The sequence below is a fragment of the Sphaeramia orbicularis genome, chromosome 20 (assembly GCF_902148855.1).
Source record: "Sphaeramia orbicularis chromosome 20, fSphaOr1.1, whole genome shotgun sequence".
Classification (NCBI taxonomy): Eukaryota; Metazoa; Chordata; class Actinopteri; order Kurtiformes; family Apogonidae; genus Sphaeramia; species Sphaeramia orbicularis.
This window is the reverse complement of record NC_043976.1, coordinates 4,774,189-4,799,509: the sequence shown is the minus strand read 5'-3', so window position 1 is coordinate 4,799,509 and position 25,321 is coordinate 4,774,189. Positions and strand designations below refer to the sequence as shown.

Below are 25,321 nucleotides of genomic sequence, written 5' to 3'. Positions count from 1 at the left end.
CTGAATACAATCTAACCATGCAGATTCCTGTTTAGTTTTTTTTTCAAAGCTTTTGTGATTATTGTTTGTTTCAAAATGGTTTTTGACCCAGTATATCAGTGGTTCCCAACCTTTTTTGGCTCATGACCCCATTTTAACATCACAAATTTCTGTCGACCCCAGACATTCAAAACAGAAACGTTTTTTTTTTTGCTAACAGTTTGTTTTTGATCATGTAATAGTTTGCTATACTATGTTGCAAATGAAGGTTAATTTTAGAGGACATTTAGTCAATATAATGTATATTATTCTGGACAGAGGTAGAAAAGCCAGGTGTAGATTACTGCACAAAGGGAGAATTGGATTCTCCTTGGTCAGGATATGTACAGTCAGTCCAGCTTGGATTTACAAGGCTGACAATTAATACTGAACAAACAATAACTCAAACTATGAATTACAACAGAGCTGCAGCATCTGAAACCGACCACAATGAACATTTGACAGATAAACAGAACCACAGTGCTTCAGTTTCACAACCACAGGTTGTCATGTCTGTTATGGTTGTGATTGTCTCTGTCAACTCACCATATATTTTTTATTAGTGTGTTTTTGTTTTTATTTTTATCAATTACTAGAAATTTCAGGCAACCCCACGTGGGGTCCTGACCCCAAGGTTGAAAAACACTGTAGTATATTATGCTGTGAATGATGAAAACTGAGGATAAGCTTTGGATAATTTAGGTAATACAGCCAACTGAACTGAATTTTCTCTATTTAAAAAGAGGCTGGAACAGTGAGTTGATAAAGCTTTAAGAAAATGTACAATCTACTTGATTGTACTTCATCTCTTTCTTTCATTCCTTCTTCAGTGCCCTTCATAACATTTCTTTCCCTCCACTTACACTTCTCATATTATCCATTTGTCGTAATATTTCCCATTCATCTAATTAATCTAACATAATCTAGAATCTAACATTGTGTTCCAACCTGAAATGACACCACTGGTCAATCCAGGGATGCCCTGCACCTCAGTCACATTGTTGTTGTCAAAATATTCATTACAGGTGGCGTTGAGTTCTGGTCCTTCACAGAAGAGATTCCAAAGCTGGGTAGTGACTGTTATGTTGTCTTTTATCTCCGTCTTAAGACACTTGTCAAAGTTGTGGTTCTGCAGTGTGCGATTCCCCAACATGCATACACTGTGGAGAGGACATGATAAACCACATGTGAAGTAACTTCACAAATTGATTTAAAAGGAAAGCATATCAACAGCATTCCCTGCACAATACAGCTCAAAACAATAAGAGAGGTCAGTGTAAACTGGACTCACGGAAAGTCAGGCGGCTCGAAGATGGTCTTGATGACTCCAGCATAGATGGCAAGGATAGAGAGAATGACGCAGGCTAGGAAGACTAGAGCTAGCTTATTGACATACTTCACCCCCACAAAGACGACAATGGCCATCAGTGCAAGGCAGCATGTGCCATAAACTCGCATGTTATTGAGCAGAGCATCCACCTCGTCCTCCTTCCTCTCTGCTACGAAGATGGCTGCCTTAGGCACGATGTAGGTCTGCAAGAACACAGGGAGGTGACGGGAACACCGTGAAAAGGTACAGTGGGTCAGATTTACAAAACACAAGAGGCATGAGCCCGCAATCCAAAAAAAAAAAAAATGCACACATGGGAGCAGCAAGGTCTGAGGCTGATCTAATAACAATGTACAAATGTAGGAGCACAGCTGCAGCCTGTTCACCTCAGTAATGACCGATACAATCTACCCTGAGCAGCGCAAATTAGCACAGCACTAAATTGTGTATAGGCACACCTGAAGAGGAAGGGGAATACTACATGAGTGCAATCTGTTACCTGTAATCTGTCAAACATACTGTGCATGTATTCTCACAGGAAAGAAGAGAATTTTTAGTGGTCTAAAACACTAGAAAGTTGCAATGTCCAGTCTTATCATATAGGGGACATTGTTGCGTATGAGGATACCTATGTGAAACTTGGAGTTCATTAAACCTCTGTTTGACCTCTTGTGGTGCCTCCTGGACCTTTGGGAATGTTATCTGCCTCTGTACTTTCCACATTAGTGACTTCAGAACCAGGGACAGCGCAGATGAAAACACTGAAACCTGAGCTACAAAAGCCGCAACACATTGCAAAGAGGCCAACACATATAGGTTTGCCAGAGATTTTAGTGCTGCAGGTATTGTCCGTCTTCTTGCTATTCGTAGGTTTCAGGTTGAGTTCAATTCCTTCCAGTAAATGAAGAATAATTTGCTTCAGTAATAGATATACTCTGAAAAAACCTCCCACTAGCATTCTAAATAAATTATTACCTGCTGTCTATGTCTGCAGCATCTCCTTCATGTACAACTATCACAGCCTTACCAAGCGCACATGAATTTCTTCGTCATTAAATAATGGCAAAATTGGCAGTAAGCTCTCTACTGCCTTACTACATCTGGTTGTGTGATTAATTGAAATGCTCTTCTCCCTGAAATCTGTGACCCAAAGATTCACACTTTTCTAAAGTGCAAAGAATAAGTAAATGTGTCTCATGCTCAGACACTGACCAACAGAATCTCTATAGTACCAAGGATGTACATGGAACCAGCAAAGGTTGTGCCCAGGTAGAAACATAGCCCAACAGCTCCACCAAACTCTGGACCAAGAGATCTGGAAATCATGTAGTACGAGCCTCCAGCTGGGGAGAAAAGAAAAGTAACAGGAAGGTAAAGTTGCCTTGTGAATGAGATCAATGTTTGGCTTCTAATAAGTCTTGTTAGATCTTCTGTTGATTTCTTGTCCAATAATAACAAAGTCCTACCTGGCACAACACCATTAGTAGCAATTGCACTCATGGATATGGCTGTCAGCATGGTCTGTTGAGAGATAACAAGGACAAAAACATCATCTCACTTTACATGCTTTTACTTGAGGTTCAGTTCATGTTCCTGTGAAATGTTATTTACTCATGATCCTTAGTCAAGAACATGCTTTGGTACAATTGGAAGAAGATTACTGTCTATGAACTCAGGTACTGAAACAAGGACATTTTGTGATGATGTTACCACACATTCTTGATTTTCCATAGAAATGGGGTCCTTTGATGAGGCTAATCCAAAAGTTTAGCCTGTTTAAAATACTTCTTAGTGGCTTATGCACTAAATCTATTGGACTGGTAATGGATACCAGCTTTTCCGTGAAATCTGTCATTGTGACTAAGGATATTTATTCAGTGAGTTACCCAACAGAGCTTCCGGATGAGAAGTGCATGGAGAAGGACAGCGAGACACAAGATAAGAGGGACAAAGAAAGAGAAGAGAAGAGAAGGGAATGGAATGCAAGTTAACACTTAAAAGGTGACTCAGAGAACGGGGGATGAAAAGTATGGCAATAGCAGAGACGAGGACAAAGGAAAAAGGGGAGGAGAGGGAGGGGCAGCAAGGAGAGTAAGGACAAAGGTGTGTCCAAGATAAACCCTGTGCTCTTTACTGGGTGTCCGGTTTAACGTGGCAGACAAGCTGGAGTAAAGCCAATTAGCTGACAATTTTACCTCCCATTTCCTCTGAAACCCTAAGCAGCTAAACTGTACAGCAGCTTGGTCCTGGCTGTATTTGAATGGAAGACGTTCAGTGAAGAACATAGTTCCCTGATGGGACCTAAGGCTACCTCTCAATTCCTGTAATACACATGAACATATGTAACTGTACAGCCTCTTTTAACAGTTTTCCATCTTTGGCCTTATACTATACCATGTGTCAGTCATGAAGCACAATTATCATGTAAAAAGGTGAATAACTTTAACTAGGGATGTCTCATGAGGCTTTGGTGCTCACTGTTAAGCGAAGGTACGACTTAAAGCAAAGGTGACAATAGCACATACATTTTTATTCAGGTAGAAGTACAATTATTTTTACAGATATGACATCTTTCCTGTGGTTAAAGTGAAACAGTTTAGGTTCTGAAACATACTGAAAAGTAAATATTGGAGAAAAAATGAGGCCTGAAGGACTTTTATCCAATGAATATGTGTGCAGACAATTAAACAACTGTTACTTCAAATAAAAATAAAAATTAATGAAAAGAATGAACATTCAGTAAGCTCCGATGTACAAATAAGTTTTAAATGTTAGCAACAGAATTCAAAACATAATGATGAATTTTCTCCACAACTCATGATGTTTTCTTGTTACATCTTTTACATGACTTTTGTTTTGCAAAGCCATATGTAGTTTTCATCTTTTACAGTTTTTTTTGTAATTCTGTCTTTATTTTGTTTTTGTCTTATTCTATGATTTTCATCTTGTTGCACCTGTAATGTTGTTCAATATTTCTACTGCAGATCGTTTTCCTCTTAATATGCTGTACAGTAGATTCACAAAGGGATTGTCTTGTCTTTGTGTTGATGCTGTTGTGCAATCTGCAAGCCAACAGTAATCATGACATACTGGAAAGTAATCTGAACTATTTGCATGAAGCTAATGAGCCATTTAGTGCATGACTGAAAGTCTGTGTTTATGTAAATTAAAGAGAGACCAGGTCCCAGTAGAACCATCCTCTTTTGCTAAGCCCCGTTGTTTTCTACTTGTAAAACAAATCTATTGATTTAAGAATAAGAACGCTGGTTCTTTTGACTGCCATAAAACAAAAACACAAGCCTATATAGGCAACCTTTAAACAGAGTATTTATAGGAATCACTAATTTTTTTACTTAATAAGACATCTGACTCCCCCCCAATTTTAAAGATTTTGGACAGTTAATTTGTCTCGCATTTTAAAGTGAGTTGTATATATGTTAGGGTGACCATAATTTAATTTCCAAAAAAGGGGACACTCAGCTCCACCTCAAGGTACTTGATGATATGCAATGCAAGTGCTGTAGTATTCTGTACAAAGTGCCTATAACCCCAGAGAAAATATTTTAGTGAAACAGGCTGCTTGAAAGTATTTTATTATTCAAGCTGTCAAAGTGTCATAGAAGCTGTTGTGTGTATGTACTTGTGTCCCTTTTTTCAGGACAACTTCTACTTTCAAGATCTGGCTAGATCTGGTTTTGCTTTGGTGTGTGTTTTAAGTCAAATAACAGGGTGGAATAATAGACAAAAACAAAAACCAGAACTGAATTTTTATAAGTTTTTACTGAATAAGGCAACTTATCATTTTGGCCCACGGACTGCATGTTTGACACCCCTGCAGTAGTGCGTCTATGGACAAGTCTGTCCAACTCCACATCCACAGGCAGGACCAGTGCCTTTCACTGCTCTAACATCCTATATATCATTGGAAAGTACAAAGTCTTTTCTTCCAGAGGGATTTGGAATTTTTCTGATTGCATAAACAGTGACAGTGACGAACACCAAAACTGCGCTTGCACCTATGCATGTGCATGTAAAGAGTTTTTCCTGTGAAAAACAATGAAAACTGGATATTTTCGCTAACTTATGAAAACTGCCTGGATGCTCCAGACAGGATGTGAAAAGAGGATATGTCTGGGCAAAAAATTATGTTTGGTCACCCTAGTCTATGTAGTCCTGCTGAGTTTTATTTACTGTATTCATATGGTTACAAGAGTGAGATTAATCTACATTTTACTTAGAGGAAGACTGATTTTTAAGGGCTGTTAAAATCCAACAGTTTCCATAAAAAAAACTAAATAGATGATTAATTGGTTGATGTCAACCTCTGAAAAAAGGACGAAAAAATAACTATCTGTGACTTTTTTTGAGACCGGATAAGTATTCAGCTGAGTATTTAAATGAAATAAAAACACACCAATAAATCAATCTGCATCACTAAATGTCAGACTTAACATAATAAATCAGTTACTTATCTGAGCTACTATTTTACGTCAAGGCTAGTGATTCCATTTGAGAGACTTGATATCAACCACGGACCACTATAGGTCCATCTATCTCTACTTTGTAAAACCAGAAATGTGGAATCTCTCCCAGAACAGCTTAACTCAAACACTGATCACCCAGCTAATGTCAGGGGATGTTTTGATGCAGGAAAACAGTCAAAACCTAAACAACAGAAATAAAGAGTATTACACTCAACAGAATAACAATAACTAGTCTAAAATGGACTTCAGAATTCCCTCTATCTTATTTTTAGACATTTCTCTTGTTGGGTCTGCCGCACACAAATTATGACCTAAGAACAGGTGGCTGATGTGGAACCATCAGTGCAGTCAGATGTGGTCTAAGTAGTGAGAATGAACATTAATCTGTTTGACTAAGCTTGGCTCTCTTATTATGTAACCAAGAGTAAAGCCTCCTAATGCATTTTAGGGAGATTGTAATATATGAAGTAGAGCTCACATCTTTCTAGGCATACAGTACATGTGGTAGCCAAGAAATTTAACATCAATTCTCAGCATATTTACTGTACAGGGTTAAAATTTACCATCATTTACAGTACAGTAAATTTAATTCTGTATGTCCAATTAAAAATCACTGTATCTCTGGCTTCCTTCAGATTCCATGGGGTTCCATTCACTTTCACTACAGATTCTCATTTCTCGCTTCTCCAGGTGATGTGCAACTTCAAGCCATTTTAGATGAAAATGTGTGTTGCCATTAGCGTACCAGTGCCATTATGAATCACAAAGCATTCAGCTGAGATTGAACAAGCTTTTTGTTGGTACTTTGCCTGATTATGGTGAAGTAATCCACTGTCTGCTGTGGGATTGGCAAATATAGCTGCTATGTGGGTGTGCATGTCCCTATGTTTCTGACACTTTGCAGATGGAGGGATTACACATGAAGCTACTAGGTACCATTAGAAGCTGTGTAAGGCCTGTATGGGAGATGGAAGAGTCACTGTGGCTAAAAATATAGGTGGGATCAGTGGCCTCTGAGTCAACTTGCTGTCCACTCAGTACTGCTTCCAACTTCACAGTTGACATCCATTAGACAATGAAGCAGCATTTGCCCTCAGGCCCCAAATCAATCACTCAGATAGACATACATGTTTACAGTCATGTACTTGTGTCCATAATGTACTTAAAAGCTGGATATGTCCATTACTGTACATTTACACTTACATAATCTTACACGTCACTGCTCTAATGACTTAAACTCTAAATCCCTCAATAAAGGGCAGAAAATATCCATGTCAAGTCAGAGTCAGACAAACACTACTTAGTTTTACTTATGCATCATTTCACAAAAAACAGACAATGACAGAAAACAATAGAAGATCCAGATGACACAAATCCTAAGCGTTAGGCCTGAAAGACCTAACCCCAATGTTCCTTTGAGTTCTTTTCTCAGGCCAAAGACAGTACTCACACAAGAGCAGCACAAGCCGACAATAGCCAGAGACTCCAAGATACCGGCAGTGCCAACAATCCAGGTAAGGCGCAGAAAGAGGATGACCCCCAAAATATTCTGGAGGCAGGGGAGGTAGACACCCATGAAAGTCCCCATCTGAGGGCTCTGTATAGTGGTGGGAGGGAGATTATGAAGGGGTAAAATGGGAGAGACAAGACAACATATGTGACAATTCAGTAAAAAATACTGTGCAAAAATTATATCTGAAAATCTGCACCATTCTACACTATTCAAAATAAAGGCCTTTTTTCAGACTGGAGTATTTTTCAGTTAGGGCGTGTGGCATATGGCCATATTTTTCTGGCATCTTTGAACATTTGTATGTATTTGGTCCACTGAAAATATGGATCTGAATTGTGTTGACAGTCAGTTGGAGATAAGGATGCCAAAGGAATGACCAAATCAAACACCCAGTTCTCTGAGGGAGAAACAAACCTGCTTTTAGCCATTATGAAAGAGGATATCAAGAGATTTTTGGAAATTCACACATACTGCAAGAGCTTGACCTCTTCAAGAAGGTGGTGGAAGGAATGAAAGAGCGAAACTGCTTGCACAGCTGAATGTCCACCACTGCAAATCATGTCAATCAGAAAACGCAAGGTAGCATGTAACAGGAGTTATAATTGAATATACATCATATTTTTTGCTTTTATTCTGAAAAAAGACAAAATTCTTAATATGTTGTTACATGGATGATGAAAATAGAAACAACAATAATACTCCTGTACCTTGATCAAAAATAGAGTTTTTTTAGATATTTCACTTTGGTAACTCAGCCTCCTTCTTCAGTTCCTTCAAACAGCTTGTTGAAAAGGTCAGCTTTTCAATATTTGCTTGGATCCACAAACTTCTGTCGTAATGTTTAACAGTAGTGGATTAAAATGTGGATATTTCTTTGGAGCGTCAACCTCTACTAGAGAGGATCTTTGACTTTACCCCACATTGATGCAAACATGGGCTGTGGGCTGCAACATGCAGTGAACCACCAAAATTTCACATGTTTTCATCAGACAAAGCACCATTTGGAACAAGGACTAATTCAGAATATTTAAAGAGAATATAGCGTTTACATGACACCTATCATATTCAGAATATTGTCATATTCAAAATAATAGAGGAATAATACTGTACATTTAAACATACGCTTTATCTCAGTTTCTTTTTCAGAATGAGGGCAAAAATGCTGTATATCTTCTACATATAAATATAGTTAATGACTTCAAGGAAATATATTTTAATACATGTAAAACCTTTGTCTGGTGGGAAAGCTAACTATTTTTCTTTTCTTATATAATAATGGAATCCTCACTAAAATAGAGCAGGATCATATTGCAATAGCTGTCAAACTATGTGACAACTTATTACAGATTTTTGACTCTTCATAAATGCTTGAATTGAAGTTTGAATAAAAACTAAAACCTTAACTCAGTAGCACAGATTTGGTTGATATGCATCACTCTAACACCATGTGCAGTAACAAAACTGAGAAGAATACTTCCAAACAATGAAGAAACTATACTGAGCAAAAATAAAAACACACCATTTACAGTATTTGTGTAACTCGAGAAGCACGGCCCCAAATGAGCTCATGTCTTATAATTGTAAAACATGGTTAATTCTCTTGACCTATAAACAAAGTTTGTGTCCATCTCTGCAAGTGAGCACTTGCTCAGTGGTCTAGTGATTCCACCCACAACACAGGTGTAGCATGTCAGACGCTGCTCAAACAGCATTAACAGTATTTAGGCCCTCCTTATACTGGGGACAATAAATGGACACCTCAAAATGTCCCATTTCCTCAGACCCCATGCCACAGATGTCGCAAATCATGGGAATGGTTGAGGAAAATATCCCATAGTTCTGTGTGGCTCTCAAAGAGGAGTGGAATAACATTCCGTGGGCCACAATTGACATTATTATCAACTTAATGAGAAGACGATGTGTTGCTCTATGGGAAGCCAATGGTGGACACATGAGATATGGAGTTGTGATTACTTTCAACCGGCCCCCACTGTGTCTACATGAATGTCCCTGAATGCCAGACGCCACTATCATGTTCTAACGGACAGTAATCTGTACCACATTGATCAACGGAATAAACTGTGTGCGATTTAATATATTGTGCAACACATACTGCTAGGGATGGGAATCGTTAAGAATTTAACGATTCCGATTCCATTATCGATATTGCTGATTGATCTGATTCCTTATCGATTCTCTTATCGATTCTCATTGGGTGAGGGAATAAAAGAGTACAAACAGGTGTGTTTGCATTAACTGTCTTTTATATTTCCATCTCTGCACAGAAAATATAACATATACAGTATGTACTAATGGTAATAACAGATGATGCCGGGCCGGTTGGGGGGGGGGGGGGGGGGGGGGGGCAGTGAAAGTGAAACTAAAGACGCTTTACTAATTCCTCTATTGCCGCATTTCTACTATGTGGAACCGGTTCGACTTGGCTCGACTCGTCTCCTGTTGTTGTGCACCTCATTTCCTTTCCCTTCTTACCTTCGGAAACTTGCATTTGAGGAGTTACGACATTTGTTGCCCACACCGGAACCGGCCTGGCGTTCGCTCTGCCGCTACATTCACAAGCGCCGCTAAGTATCAAATACGTGACATTCCTGTAAATGATTCACATGCTGTGGACAAATGTTTGAGGATATTGGAGGGATTCCACCCTTTTGAAGACACTGAAGCTTTGCAAGTGTTCCAAGTAAGTGGACCTGGTGTCATCTTTTTAGACAGTTTCTGCCTCAACACCACGTTAGCCACGTCCTGACCAAAACAATGCAGCGTACGTGTGATGTCATCGCGCATGCACAACGAAGGCGGAATCGATAAGCAGAATCGTTAAGCAGGCAGACAAACGATTCCAAGGAATCGAGCTACTGGGAACCGGTTCTCAAAAAGAACCGGTTCTCGATTCCCATCCCTACCTACTACTATTAAAAAATTAAAGTGTCACATGGTGCGTTTCTATTTTTGCTCAGTGTAGTTTAGCAAGAGCATGAAAAAAAGGCAAAAAGAATATTTTAAAATTAATTTATTATATATAGACATTGAATATATTACTGATTACTTTGAATTAACAAGCAGCTTCCTTTACAGTCATCTAAACTATATGGACAAAAGTTTACGGATACATTGAATGCAGGTGTTTCTTTTCTAACAGGGGTCTAGACAATAAAGCAATCATGACAAATGTCATAATATAGTTTTATATTGTGATAAATATCATTGCATTGGTTAGTTTTGTTTAAATTATCTTTGCTTCCAAAATGCCACAGAGATGATTTTTACTTAATTTCTCTCAACACTGATTTCTTGTTTAATCCATGACTATGATTTTAAATGTTCTATACTATTAACAAAATATTGATGTTTATATTTCAAATCAGCATGGAAAGGACATCTTATGAGCTGTAGCCATGATGTGTCCCAATATTTCTGTCCATATAGTGTCTAAACATCAATATTTCCTTAAAGAAACACTTGAATTCAACATGTCCCATGTTGAATGCATACTTTTGTCTATATAGTGTATTTCTCAATGAACAGTATTAGTCCCTGCTAGTCCAGATAATGAGGGGTGATGTTCAGTGTGTTTTATTACAAGACAGTAGGAGGTGTTTGAGGCTCTGCTCTTTCATGCAAGGGACTGGATGGAGCAACTGGCATGGGACTGAAGCTGTGGTCATTGAAGTATGCTTGAGAAGGACTGTGGCCACTTTTAATTTAGCTTTTTTGACAAAAAAATCTAAACACAAGTACCAAACACTCTAAAGCAGAAACAGCACAAATAGAATAATATGTCTTATTTCATTAAGAGTGTAAGTAGAGGGGGACTTAATCCCTTTTGCCCTGACCTAACTAATGACCAACAGGTGAATGTTACAGGAAAATCACTCCACAAGACGCAAATTAATGAGAAAAAAAAAATATGGAAACTGTATGAGAAATTGGAAAAGAGCTTCAATAACCTCTAAGCTGAGTATAAAACAAATGGTAGGGCTTCACTAGTCAACAAAGAGTTATAACAGTAAGTAATATTATGCAACTGGATGGTAAAGAAGATAATGAAAGTTGATTCTTAAGGCTTTTTAATACACAAATGTAAAAAAAACAAAACATACCTTGACAGTTTTCTTCTTTGTCCCTTCATCATCATCAGCCTCCTCATGCTCCTGGGCCCCTTGGGTAAGATTTGTGTAGTTTGCCAGTTTATTGAGTAGAGACGACACCATTGGGTTGCTGTCCATTTCCTCCTGCAAATCAAAAATGATTGCAACGTGTCGAACAAAACCTGTCATCAGTTCATCCTTACTCCTAATTTCTATGTTCCACGTTTTACAAATTGCATATATCAGTGAAAGTTTCACACAAGTTGTGTGTGTGAACAAGTCATTTGATTAACTACACACTGATGTAATAGCTTTAACATGGCATATGAATGGTTGCTTTGAGTGCAAAATATTTCCAGGAATATAATAAAAAATGCAGTTGTCTCAGTGATCAAAGCATCTCAAAATAGCAGAGCTGGATCAGCTTCATGCAAAGCAGTAAAATCTGAAGTCACAATGACCACAAAGCAGTAAGGTCTGCCAAATGACAGACCAGAGCACCTGGCAAAGGTTCACAAAAATACACTTTAAGGAATGCAAAAGACTTTATGGCAAATAAGCTAAAACTAGATGTCCTTCTGGATCTTTTTATGGTGTTTATTTACATTACCACATCTTAAAATTATGCTTTAGCTTTACTGTGGATTAATGGATGGTTAGGGCAGGGTTGGGCTTGAGCTTCATAGGCCACTTCTAACTAGTTCATGTTTAGCTGAAGAGAATATTAATGGTTTAGGTCACTTGCGACATTAAAACACAGATCAAACTGCCATGTTGTCATTAAACATCTCACTGATGGACAATTACCTCAAAAAGGGCCATATTGGTGCCATCATAGCTGTTGGCCTTGTCATTGTCTGTGTTGTTGATAAACGGACTGTTTTCCTTTGGAACGCCATCACCTGTGGAGACAAAAAAGATAACAGAAAAAACTGTCTTATGAGTACTTATAACATTGTTTACAATATTGAAAAAGAAAATAAGAAAAGTAAATCAACCTGTTACCAAAATTAGAAGAAGCTTCTACTTTATACAGTAAATTGAAGACAAAAAAAACTAAAACATTAAAAATATGTCACAGGTTAATAAATGAGCATTAAGTAAAATGGAAAACTACATTACCAAGAAAGAAAACACACATATAACAAGGTATCAATTTGATATAGCCTTTTTTTAATCAATACAAAATGTCACATAGTGCTAGGGCTGCGTGATTAATCGATTTTAAATCTAAATTGGATTTTTTAATTAGGACGATTTTTAAAAAAAGGGAAATCGTCACATCGATTTCATCTTACTCATGTCTCTGGGCCATGTGCCTTCTCCTCCTCCTAACTGTGGGAGCAGCCTTTCACTTAAGTCTGTGTAATGACCACAGACCTTAAATCTGTGATGGGCCCGCAGTAGTGATACCAAAGCAGTGGTCCATGCACAGATACTCCAGTTCAAATATAACTGCATGAGGATCACTCATCTTACGTTGTCCACACACGGATCCGCACCATACCGTCTTCTTCTGATCTGGGTCCGGGTCGCAGGGGCAGCAGCCTCAGCAGAGTAGCCCAGACAGCCCTCTCCCTTGCCACATCCACCAGCTCTGGGGGAATCTCGAGGCATTCCCAGGTCAGCCCAAAGATATAATCCCTCTAGTGTGTCCTGGGTTGGTCTCCTCCATGCACAGATTCCCCCAATTAAAGTATAACATCATGGGGATCAGTCATCTTAAGTGGTCCATGCACACATGCACACACACACACACAAATTATTCCAGTCACTGACTTACATTGGTATCACTTCTGTGGGCCCATCATGGAATTTTCAGGGACTCCATGATACCATCACAGATTTGAGGTAGGGAGCAATGCCTTGCATTGCAGGCTGCTCATGAAAACAACATGCCAACTTCTGTTCTCTTTTACAGTTTTGCCCAAAAACTGAATCCAAAATCAAATTTTTAGAGGAAAAAATTTTGTGATTTCATTTTTGGCCAAAATTGTGCAGCCCTACATAGCACATTTAAATGGAAAAACAAAGTGTACCATGAGAAGCGCACTAAAAAGAAATGCAAATTCAATTTCCTTCCATTTCCAAATAAATCAAACATGCCAAACATTTTCCTAACGCTAACCTAATCTGGCACTAAACTGACACAAAGCAAGAATTTTAAGGTTTGCATTTAGACCTCTGTCAGACCTCCTTGGATTTAACTCACATAGTCATTTTGCTAACAATACGAGTGGAACTCATTTCAAGGCGCATGAGCCACAGCTCAGTAAATACCACAACTCCCAAAATCTTGTTTCAACCAAACACATGTTTTAAGCCTACATATTTTAGATTAAGACAAAGTATATTCTCTACATGTCCAGTTCATCCATGCCACACTGAGCGACTGAGCCATCTTCAGAGGGAACATTCTAGCACCAAACTGTGAACCACAGTGTGTCTGCTGATGAGACCAACAGCCTCCACAGCAACACACTGGGTAAATGTTTTGAATGAGCAGACAGCTTAGGGTGTAGAGGTTAAGATATCAACATGCAGCAGTAAATTCTAAATGTAAACACAGACGAGACCAATGTGTTAGCCCAAGATTATCTATGTAAACATGAGTACGCACCTTTCCAAGAAAGGCTCAGCTTTGCTTTCATTTAGTTAAATCACAGCTGTGTTCACACATTCAAACAATTCTGATTCACGTGGAGACGACAAAAGATGACAAAATTCTTAGCTCTTTGGAAGCAAAATTAAAATAACAATCATAAGTGGATGAATGCAGCCCAACTCTGCCTTTTGTACCAGATTAGTTCCGTGCTGATCAGGAACCATCGTAATGTATGATTAACAGAGGGCACTGTACACTGAGCAACTGGTCATTACACAGCAATGGCTCCATTTTTTGATATCTCTTTCAGTCTCAGTAATCCCTCTTTAGTTTTAGTTTGGTATTGTGGTTTTTTTTTAATGCCTGAATTAAAACACTCATTCGCTTGTTTAGTTATGTCTTCTTACTTTGGAGTGAATCAGATTGGGCCACCTCTTCCATAACTTGAAAATACAGCTTATTCTTTCTTGTGCTACATTATAGTTCTTCCTGAAACTTGGTGTATGACCAAATTACAACAACTGTTATTGTTCTCTCCATCTTCTCTTTCCAACCAATAGCCTCCAGGAGTTCACACTTTCAACCAAAGAGAATGCTAGTGTTTTCAGTTACAAAAACTTTTGGATACATTTGTCTGGACTCTAAACTCATTTACTTTTGGATAAATGTGCCGAATGCTTGAGCATACTGTGAGTGAACATTTCCACATTGGTAGAAAGGTGGAAACAGTGATGTGGAGTGAAGTAAAGGGTCAGGAGTAAAGATGTCCTGATCCGATTGAAAGATCGGTATCGGCTGCCAATCTGGCATTTTTTTTTGAAGATCGGATTGGATTTATTCACGAAATCGGGCTGATCTGTGCCCGGTTCTAGGGGGGCGGCAAGGGGGGCAATGCCCTCTTAAACCAACGTCCTGACCCCTCAAACTGAAGTTAATGAAGGTAGGGAAAAGGAAAATGAGCTGCACAACAGCAGGAGACTGAGGGCGTTTTCAGACTGTGTACCCAAGTCTAAAGTCCGCTTAATTTTATCAATGTGAATGCAAACATTCCATGTGCAAGTACCATACCCAAGTCCAGCTGAGAAGGTAGTCCTGAGTACGGACTGCGTGGACTCCAGTACAATACTTTGCAATGTGAAAGCGATCTGTACCCAATAACGGACGTGACCTAATCAACAATTCGACAACGGAAGTGACCTAATCATCATGAGACCATAGACAGCGCTACTGTTGTCTCCTGAAAAAGCCTCGGATCCACAAGGCACAGGCTCGCCTTAACGACCAAACCACTCGGTAATCTGTCAGGGACGTGCTATAGCAGGGGTGGCAAACATACAGCCTGCAGGCCAAAACCAGCCTGCCACAGGTACTAATTTGGCCCACAGTATGAATTTGGAAAGTGCAAAAATTCTACTAGTTATTAAGAGTCCAAGGTGTCATACTTGTTTTAGTTCAGGCTCCACATTCAGCCCAATTGTGACCTCAAGTAAAACAATAGTATAATAACCTATAAATGATGACTCCAACTTTAAATTAAAATTTCAGAGTAAAAAGTATGGGTATCGGATTGGTATCAGCAAAACTAATCATTAAAAAAAATCGAATTGGAAACAAAAAGATCCAGATTGAGACATCACTAGTCAGGAGCTGAAGTAGATCCTAGTTAATCCATGTAAAGTAACAATAAAATAATGTACATGCCTATGCAAAGCATAAACTCAGACAAAAATGGCCCATTTAGCTTTACAGACAATAAGGCACTATGAATGAGCTCCAGTAAGAGGAACAATAAAATACTGGACCATGAACACAGAGCTCAAATGTAATAAAACAAAAGACAAAAACAGAGTGTTTTCTTAGCTCTTAAACCAGGGGTGTCAAACTCGTTTTAGTTCAGGGGCCACATTCAGCCCAATTTGATCTCAAGTGGGCCGGAGCAGTACAATAATAACAGGGAAAAAGTAAAATTCTATTATTATCAGGTTTACGTCTACAAAGTTTCCTTAAAAATCTGAATAACATGAACAACTTGAATTGTCTTTAGAAAAACGAGCAATTTTAACAATATTCTGCCTCGGTTTATCAGTTTATCATTTACACATGTGCATTACAATCGCACAAAACATTTAGTAACAGGCAGAATATTGGTAACATTGTATTTACTTTTCTTAAGACATTTCTGTTTGTTCATATTTCTTCAGGTTGTTCACATTTTTTGTAAAAGTATAGTTTGGTAATGTAAACATTTTCATGTAATTTTACTTTTTTACACCAAAAAAAAACAAAGAGAAAATTTGGGGTTGTCATTATTTATAAGTTATTATGATAATATTTTTCTGGTTCTGACCCACTTCAAATCTAATTGGACTGTATGTGTCTGTTTGTGGAACCTGAATTAAAATGATTTTGACACCATTGATTGTTAATATCTTCAGTGTAATTTTTGCATTTCACAAATACATCCCGCGGGCCAGATTGGATCCTTTGGCGGGCTGGATTTGGCCCCTGGGCCACATGTTTAACACCTGTGTCTTAAACAGATGAGCGAAGAAAACAATATAGTATGTTAAGGTCATACCAGAGCAGCCACACACAACTAAAACATGAAACATGGACACCAGAGGAGACAAAACCATGAGGAAGAAAAACAGCAGATACAGAAACCTTTATTTTAATGAATCAAATCCTCATAGAAAGGAATTGTCCCATATGCAAATGAAGTGTTTAACAGTTCAAAAGTGTATGGATGTATGTTAAGAACACATGACAATCCATATGAGATCCTTGAGTCAAGCAGTACTTTTTTTTTTTTTAATGTAGTCCAAGAAATCCTATCAGTCCTACCTCTTCATAAGGAGCATGGCCTTACAGGAACCACCAGAACATAGCATAACCATGTTGCCTTCCGGAGAGCTTAAGTTCATTGTTGGTTAACTTGATTAAATTTGTTTTTATTAATGCTGAGAAACAGGCACTCATGACTCTGCTGTATTCAGTGTGACTGAAATCACCACTAAAGCTGTGAAAATTAATTTTCTGATTACCAGATAGGACAAAAAATCATTTAAAAAAAGCACAAATACAGCATAAACAAGATGAGTGATAGTGTTGAGTAGATGAGTACATGTTACTCGCATGTTACTGTGCATGAGAGAAGTTCAAGCTTCACAAAGCATAACAAACTGAAAGAAAATACTGACATATAACATCCTTTAACTGTTCCTTTCCCATTCTGCTTTATTTAATGATGGTGCAGTCATTCCCAACCCCACTCTTGTGTGAATTCTCTTCTATTCATCAGTGAGGCAGCATACCGTGAACTCTGACTGCAGGGGGATTTCACTGGCAACTTTTACTGCTTGATCCAGCTGCAGTGGGAATAAGAGGCTTGCAGCGTGGCTTAGCTTGCTGGTAATCACAGGGAAAGTCACAATGTCCTTGTAAGGTGTTTCTCTTTAAAATGCACTTAAGTGGGATGGCAGAACACATTAGGTGAGGCCACAAGGTTTCAATAAGCTGGGATAACAGGGAATATATTCAAAATAATGGCAGTTCTGCACTGTGCTGCAAGAATGCATGATGGGAAGAGTAAAAGACCATCTTGTCAGTCATTCTTAGCTTGGTAGGATGCTACAAACCACAGGTAATCATTGTCTTAAATGACACTGGCTAAATCCTCTTTGAGGACCGGCGACAGGCTAAAACTAGCAGTACCGGTTCCAAATCAGGTGACAGTTCTTCTTTTAGAAGGTGCCACGTGGTCAGTGATTTAGTCCCTTACCATCCTCAAGCATAATGGCCTTGTGGTATGGTCAAACAGTACAGCACATACATTTTTTTTTCCCTGCGTGCAAAGCAAAATTTAAAATAAAGCTGATAGAAATATACAAAGTGTGTTATGGAAATATACAAACAAATGACTGATAATGACAGGTGGCGATGTAAGTTCAGCTTGTTGAGAAGAAGTGGGTGCAATAAGATGACATCATAAAAATAATGTCAGTGAAATTTAGGGCAGTATAAAATGATGTGTAAAAAGTTATTAAGTAAAACATTTTTGCTAGTTTCATACAGCTATTTCTATAGGTGAATGCAGATGATTATCATGAATATGCAAAAATAATTGCAGTTCACTCAAATAACTGCAATGAGGTGATTATGTAATGACTGTGACAGACTTAATCACATGCCCCTGTAAACTAAAAATATCTAAAATAATGATGCACAAGTGCAGCTTGAGGTCACATGAAGATTTAATGAAAAGGAGATGGGATAAATTTGCTGGCGTACATCACTACTCCAAGCTTGGCAAGGTGCCAGCTGTCACAAATCCTCCTATTACACAGTAAATACTGCAGTAACTGCAGTTGAAGATGATGTGCTACTGCAAAAGCACTAGAATAAAGAACAGAGGAGGATGCAACAGAGGATAGCAAAGATGATGAGGCAAGGATTCTGTACCATATCTGTCATGTCTGTCCACGTCTGTCAGTCTGTCATAATATACATTATATAACTGTTGGGTGTGTAAATGCCAATATGCTTGTAAGAGTGTGCTTTAGTTTCTGTAGCAAACAGTCCTGAGGGACATGGTCCAGATTCATATACAGTAATGGTGACAAGACTCTGGCCTAGTTAACAGATGTTAGCCTCTGTGCAGATTACACAAGTTGGCATTTATGTTGAAGTAGTTCATCTTCACAAAGTTTCATGTATAGAAGTGGAAAACAGTACCAATCAGACCAAATAACTGTATCTTATCATTACTATGGAACAGTCACTGCTGTTATGCACTTAAAATACGAGAGCTTCTTCTCAGATTGCTTTGGGAATAAAACAATATGTCGCCCATGCTGAGTTGAAATAATTTTTATACCCCAAAGATGGCAATGCGTAAACTCCTCACATCAGCTGTTCTGTAGAATGCTGAAAATGCACTGGATGTACAAACACATTCAAAAGAAGAAAATGATGTAAATGTTAGCAAGCATGCACCTGGTCTAAAGAGAAGGAAGAGAAATTAGCAGAAAGTTGAAACTGAAAAGACTATGTTTTCATCACACAATTAATACTGTACATCAGATTAACTTACATTTGCACTGACTACAAGGTATGTAACCTCACACAGAATCTACATTCAAATGAAACACGTCAAAAATTGATTGCAGTGTTTTTGTGTTGTCGATACTCTGGATTTGACATTCAGCATTAAGAAAAGGAACATTTTCAGGTGGTGCAGAGTGCGGTGGCATCCAGGGTTAAATGGAAGCCCACCACCACATTTTACATCCCAATTAACTGCAAGAAAAAACACCAAGTCAACTGCACCTTCCATGGATAACAGTAGGAGGAAAAGAAGATGCTGCACGTTATATTTGCACTGTCATGCTACTGCTGTCACAACAGATATTACTGAAAAATTTTTCTGCTGTTTCTTATGTTTCTTTCTGGATGTAAAACAGACAATCTGCAGGCTATGAGGACTATTTTACAACTTAAATACAGAATCCAAACATCTACATAAGTAAGGAGACAGATCAAACCTCCTGTGTAATTGTTGATAAATGAATGAAGGTGTATTTGATGTTGAGAGCTGTGTGTAGTTGGACATGTGCATGTTCCACTTGTGCAGGTGGCAAGGAGAGTCACCCTCTGCAAGACAACATTAGGTGACCCTTAAAAATGTGCCATTGGTGGGCATTACTACTGGGATTTTATAAAAGCAATGACCATATGCATACTGACACTGATTAAATCAGCGCTGTAACAACACAGACAACCGTTTTTGTATAATTATAAAACACCTTGGTATAACATAACCCATAACCTTATTATAATAAGTAATATACAAAGAGCCAAGCAGATATTCAGTTTTTTTAAAATTACACATTATAAGATGGCAATATTTACTTTAAATTTACATTATATAAATGGGTACTGAAAAATTTATGGAGGATTAAGATCATTCATTTGCTATAAGACTAATACAAGTTTCTAAGCATAAATATGCATAGAAAAATTAGAAAACAACTGCAATTTGACAGGTCATGTAACAGTGTTCATTTGAAGATATAACACATGGAGGTGGTATACTTTTAATGTAACCCTGTTAGAGCAGGGTTTTTCCATTTTCTGAGGGTGTAGGTATTATCTGGGGTCCAACATATTCCCCAAGTTTGTGGAAGACACATAAGAAGGTGCACCAAAGCCTTACAATATTACAAAACACAGTGCTGAGATGACATTTTATAGACTTGCTAGCGTCACTGAACATCGGGGCCCCCGATGCTGTCCCTGGGGGGCCCCCGATGCTGAGATTTGACCCACGACGCTGTCTTTCAACCAGCGTAGCAGTGTTTTTTTTTTTTTTGTGTGTGTGTGATCGTCCAGCGAAATGATATCAAGATTTGAATTTGAAAAAATATATTCCTTTGTCTTGGCACAAAGCGCTGCAGACAGGAAATGAGAACAATATAATCAACACCCCTTTGTGTGCCTTGGTATTGTCTGACGCCCGCCCGGCAACATCACTTGCCTTATGCTCCCAGACCCCCCTACAAAACTTGCGCCATGTACATGGTGCCCCTACGCTGTGAAAAAATCCTAGTGAGAACCCTGTAAACTATTGGTATCAGGAGACCTTTCTTCTGATAATGAACAATAGCCAACAGAATCCTACTTCAAGCGGGGTATGACTTTCGTCACCAATTTTTCATTAAATCAGTTAAACCCGAGTTATAGCCTAAGTACAATGAATCTGTGAGTGTTTCTGTAATTACTCACCAGAATCTCTTCCCTCAAAGTGAACAATTTCAAAGTGTACTCCACCATAAACACTCCATGTGTTTACAAACAGAGCCCGTAGGTCACTTGGGCATTTTTGGAAATTTGTTACGACGTGCACTGTGGGAAGTGGAGCTCCACACAGCTGCTGCAGTAGCAGCAACAACAAACATGCCAACCAAGCAAAAGCAGGTGCTCCAGGGCGAAACTGCCTTCAGCCGTTGACTTTCAGGCAGTGCAGCCTGGGAGGCTGTACAAAAGTTACCCCACAGGAAGTAAGCGCCAAAAGATGTTACTCTGCTTCCCACACTGCACGTCACGACAAATTTCCGAAAATGCCAAGTGACTTACTGGCTCTGTTTGGAAACACATGGAGTGTTTATGGTGGAGCATAATTCGAAATTGTTCATTGTGAGGGAAGACATTCAGGTGCATAATCACAGAAACACTCACAGACTTGTGATACCTAGGCTATGACTCAGGTTTTACAGATTTGATGAAAAATTGGTGACGAAAGTCATGCGTTGCTTTGTATGGGATTCCATTAATTCCATAAATTGACTTGGAAGTAAAATGGTTATAAAATAATCACATGTAGAGCTGTCTTATTACCTCCGCCAAAGAGGTTATGTTTTCATCAGGGTTTGTCTGTTTGTTTGTTTGTCTGTTTGTTTGTCTGTTAGCAAGATAACTCAAAAAGTTACAGATGGATTTTGACAGATCTGCTTTGGTGAAGGTCTGCGCTCTCCAAGTGCTTTTCTAGTGTTTTTATGGTTTAATGTTCAGGTCCAGGTTTATTGAGTAATTACTTTGAGTATGATGTTCAGTTCTACAAATATTCAGTTTCCATTCACCAAGTGTAGTTAAAGGGTGGTCACCTAAAGCTAATTATGTAACATGTTTTTTTCCGACTGAAATTATCATTATAATAGTCTTTAAAAATCCACTCACAGCGACAGTTTTTGTTTGAGTTTGAGCAAATATAATGCTGTGCCGTGAGCCTGTGGAGTAATGTATAAACTGATGCATGATAGGTGTTAGAACAATCAACAGATGTAAAGAAAAGGATTACACCATGTTCCAAATTATAATGTGAAATGGATAAGTGTCAAAAACATAATTTTTTTTGTTTTTCAATTAAACCCATGGATGGTATTATGTCTCAAGGTTCTTTGGATCACATGACATCCATCTCAGACACCTGTGATATTTAGTTTGACAGGTGAGCCCCATTAAAGAAAAATAGGACCAATGGCCCTGTGGCTTACCGGCCAAATTAAAAGCTTTGGGAAATGTATCCAGATGCCATTTATTATCACCCAGCTCTGTGTATATATTGTATTACAGAAGTAGCCCATGTTTTGGTCATATTCCAATCAGATCTGTAGGAAAATTCAAATTCCAACTTGATATCATTAACACTTACTGATTTATTAGATCAATCCACTTCCTATGTGTTATAATGGGAAAATTTTTTAAAGTTGCAACAAATCCAGAATCAGATCCGGATCCAAATAATTTCAATACCTTGTGTTGACATCATCATACAGAAGCTGTATACCAAGTCAATCAGAACTGTAGTTTCGAAGAAAAAGACGATTGAAATGTTTTCCCCATAAGAGCCCATGTTAAATTTTCTGTAAGTTCCCGGAGCCAGAAGAAGATCCTGGTCAGCATGTGGCCATTATGTTTTGGTCATCTCCCCATCAGGGCTGTACTGTAGAAATTTACACTAGATATCATTTATATTTACTGAGTTATTGCATCGATCCACTTCCTATCTGTTATAATGGGGAAATTTTTCAAAGTCGAACCAAAACCAGAATCAGATCTGGATCCAAATAATTTCACTAACTTTTGTTGACAACATCATAAAGAAGCTGTATACCAAGTTTGAAGTCAATCGGAATTGTAGTTTCGGAGAAAAAGACGATGGAAATTTTTGTAATGGATGACAGACGATGACAGACGACGACGGACACCGCATGACGACAATAGCTTATGGCCTGTCGGCCGGTAAGCTAATAAAAACTACTTCAGATGGATGTTCCACATTATTACCTCTACCAAGGAATGGCGGGGGTTTGTCTGTCTGTTTGTTTGTCTGTTAGCAAGATAACTCAAAAAGTTATACGTGCTCGCCGAGTGTTTTTCTAGTTAAGCAGGCCGCAGATTTCAAGCAATATGGGAAAGAAAACTGATCTCTCTGCAGCTGAAAACCGTCAAATAGTGCTTTACCTTGGACAAGGTATGAAAACATTAGACATCTCAACAAAACTAAAGCCTGATCGTCAAACCGTGAAGAGATTTGTGGCCGATTCGGAGCACAGAGGTTTGTGTAGATACAAGCTTAATGTGGAAGGTTTCTGCCAAACAAATTCATCGGATTAAGAGAGCAGCTGCTAAAATGTCATTACAAAGAAGCTAACAGATATTTGAAGCTGCTGGTGCCCCAAGAGTCCCATGAAGTTCAAGGTGTAGGATCCTCCAAAGTAGTGTTTCTCAACCTATTTTGAAGAAAAGCCCACGAACAGCATAATGAACCTCCTGCCGTCCCACCTATCCTCAAAAATATTTGGGACTGGGGGTGGGGTGGGGAATTATTCTAAAACTAAAAGATGAACCTGTATGTGGAGGACATGGTGGGTTATATAGCCCTACAGATAAAGCCCCCTGCACCTCATCATTTCCCACCTGCTGCCCCCGAAAATAACCTGGATTGAGAAACACTGCTCCAGATGCTTGTAGGTGTGTGTAAACCTCCTATTCGGCCACCGTTAACCAATGCTCACAAACACAAAAGGTTGCAGTGGACCCAGAAATACCTGAGGTCTAATTTTCAAACGGTCTTGTTGACTGATGAGTGCCGTGCAACTGTGGATGGCTCAGATGGATGGAGTAGTGGATGGTTGGTAGATGGCCATCATGTCTAATGAGGCTACCACATCAGCAAGGAGGTGGTGGAGTCATGTTTTGGGCTGGAATCATGGGGAGAGAGGAAGGTGTGAAAATGACCTCTGCAAAGTATGTAGAGTTTCTGACCAAGCACCCTCAAGCAAAAAAATCTATGAAGGTGGGAGGCAGTTCAAAACAGCAGCTGTTAAGGTCCCCCCACATAGTTGGGCATACTTGACTCCACACACATCTGTGCGTACTTGAGGGGGACTCAATGTGGACCCAAAGCAGAGGTCCGCTGGACACGTCTGTGCAAAGCTCAATTTTTACAACCACGGACCCCACATATGTGTACTTAGTTTCACACAATAGACTGCTTGGCGGGAAGTCTTCACATTGACCTGTTTTAAATATGACACTGAGCTGATGCGACTTGATTGGTACACTCAACTATGAAACCTCAAACGTCCGCAAACAGTGCGTGCGGACTCCGTGCCGCTCACAGTATGCGCAACTCTGCGCTACCCTGTGGGAGCCTTTACTTTACACCGGTTAACTCTAACCCTTTACAACATGTAACTTAACATAGCATTGGCTGTATTAAAGTGGTTCTGCACTAGTTTATTACAGAACACGTAAAACCCACTGTAGTTAAATTTTGCTTGTATGCCTCTTTAAATATTTTACACAACAATCCGACTCTTTACATTACAGAATATTTACATACGGGTGAAGGATTCCCCAATCCTGCCATAGTGCATTGCACAGCTCAGTGTCAGGATAGCTGTCGGTCAGTTATTTGTCACTGTGTCATCTTACGTTCACATCTGCAGCTAAAGCAGGCTTAAAGCAGAGTCAGCATCAGATACAGGAAGGTACATTTAGAATGTGCTATTGGTAGAGCTCAGCCTCTCTGGTCACAGTGGTAATAAATGACCATGTATCCTATTTATAACTGCTAAGCTCCACACTGTGACGATGCTGTAAGCTGCCTAACGCTGCCAGAGTTAGCCCGTAGCTCAATGTACTAGTAAAAAAAGGAAGCAAGAGAGAGGAAAAAGATGGAAGGGACATTGCAGCTTCAGAGAAAGTACATTTTCAATCAATCTCTGGTTAAAGCAAAAAGAAAAAAAAAAGAAAACGAAACGTAAAAGGAAACAATCATCAACAATAAAACTGAGGAATAGCAGGATACAAAAGCAAATAAATAAACAAATAAATAAACTTCCACTGTTATGTGTAATTAGTCTAACTGCTGGACTGCACCATCTCAATAATCATTGATTTTGATGGATTCTTTCATTCTCACTGACTGAGTCATCACTGTCATTCAGGACACTAGTCTGTTGAAAAAATCATGACTTCTGACAGCGAGGACTAAACAACAAAGATGGTATAATTAGAGCAATTTGCTCTAATTCGCATTAATATTTCTCCATCACATATACTTCCACAAAAAAAGTAAAAATATTTGGGGCACACACCAACTGTTTTGAGGGCATATTTGTCTTTGGTAGAACAATTTCCTTTAATAACAATCAGCAATTAAGTAAAAAACTAACTCATATTTTAACTCTTACATAA

General features: G+C 38.8%; 1 protein-coding gene across 6 annotated transcripts in view; it reads right to left on the bottom strand.

The window, feature by feature from the left end:
• Window positions 1-25,321, bottom strand: part of slc12a7b (solute carrier family 12 member 7b) — a 101,689-nt gene that overhangs the window by 19,615 nt on the left and 56,753 nt on the right. For all 6 annotated transcript variants that reach the window (XM_030122827.1, XM_030122828.1, XM_030122829.1 and 3 more), the window contains exons 2-8: window positions 12,262-12,356; window positions 11,467-11,598; window positions 7,283-7,429; window positions 2,815-2,869; window positions 2,561-2,691; window positions 1,310-1,551; window positions 967-1,178 (exon numbers count right to left, since the gene is read on the bottom strand). In XM_030122827.1, coding sequence (XP_029978687.1) covers window positions 967-1,178; window positions 1,310-1,551; window positions 2,561-2,691; window positions 2,815-2,869; window positions 7,283-7,429; window positions 11,467-11,598; window positions 12,262-12,356 — 1,014 coding nt within the window. The remainder of the gene's footprint in view (window positions 1-966; window positions 1,179-1,309; window positions 1,552-2,560; window positions 2,692-2,814; window positions 2,870-7,282; window positions 7,430-11,466; window positions 11,599-12,261; window positions 12,357-25,321) is intronic.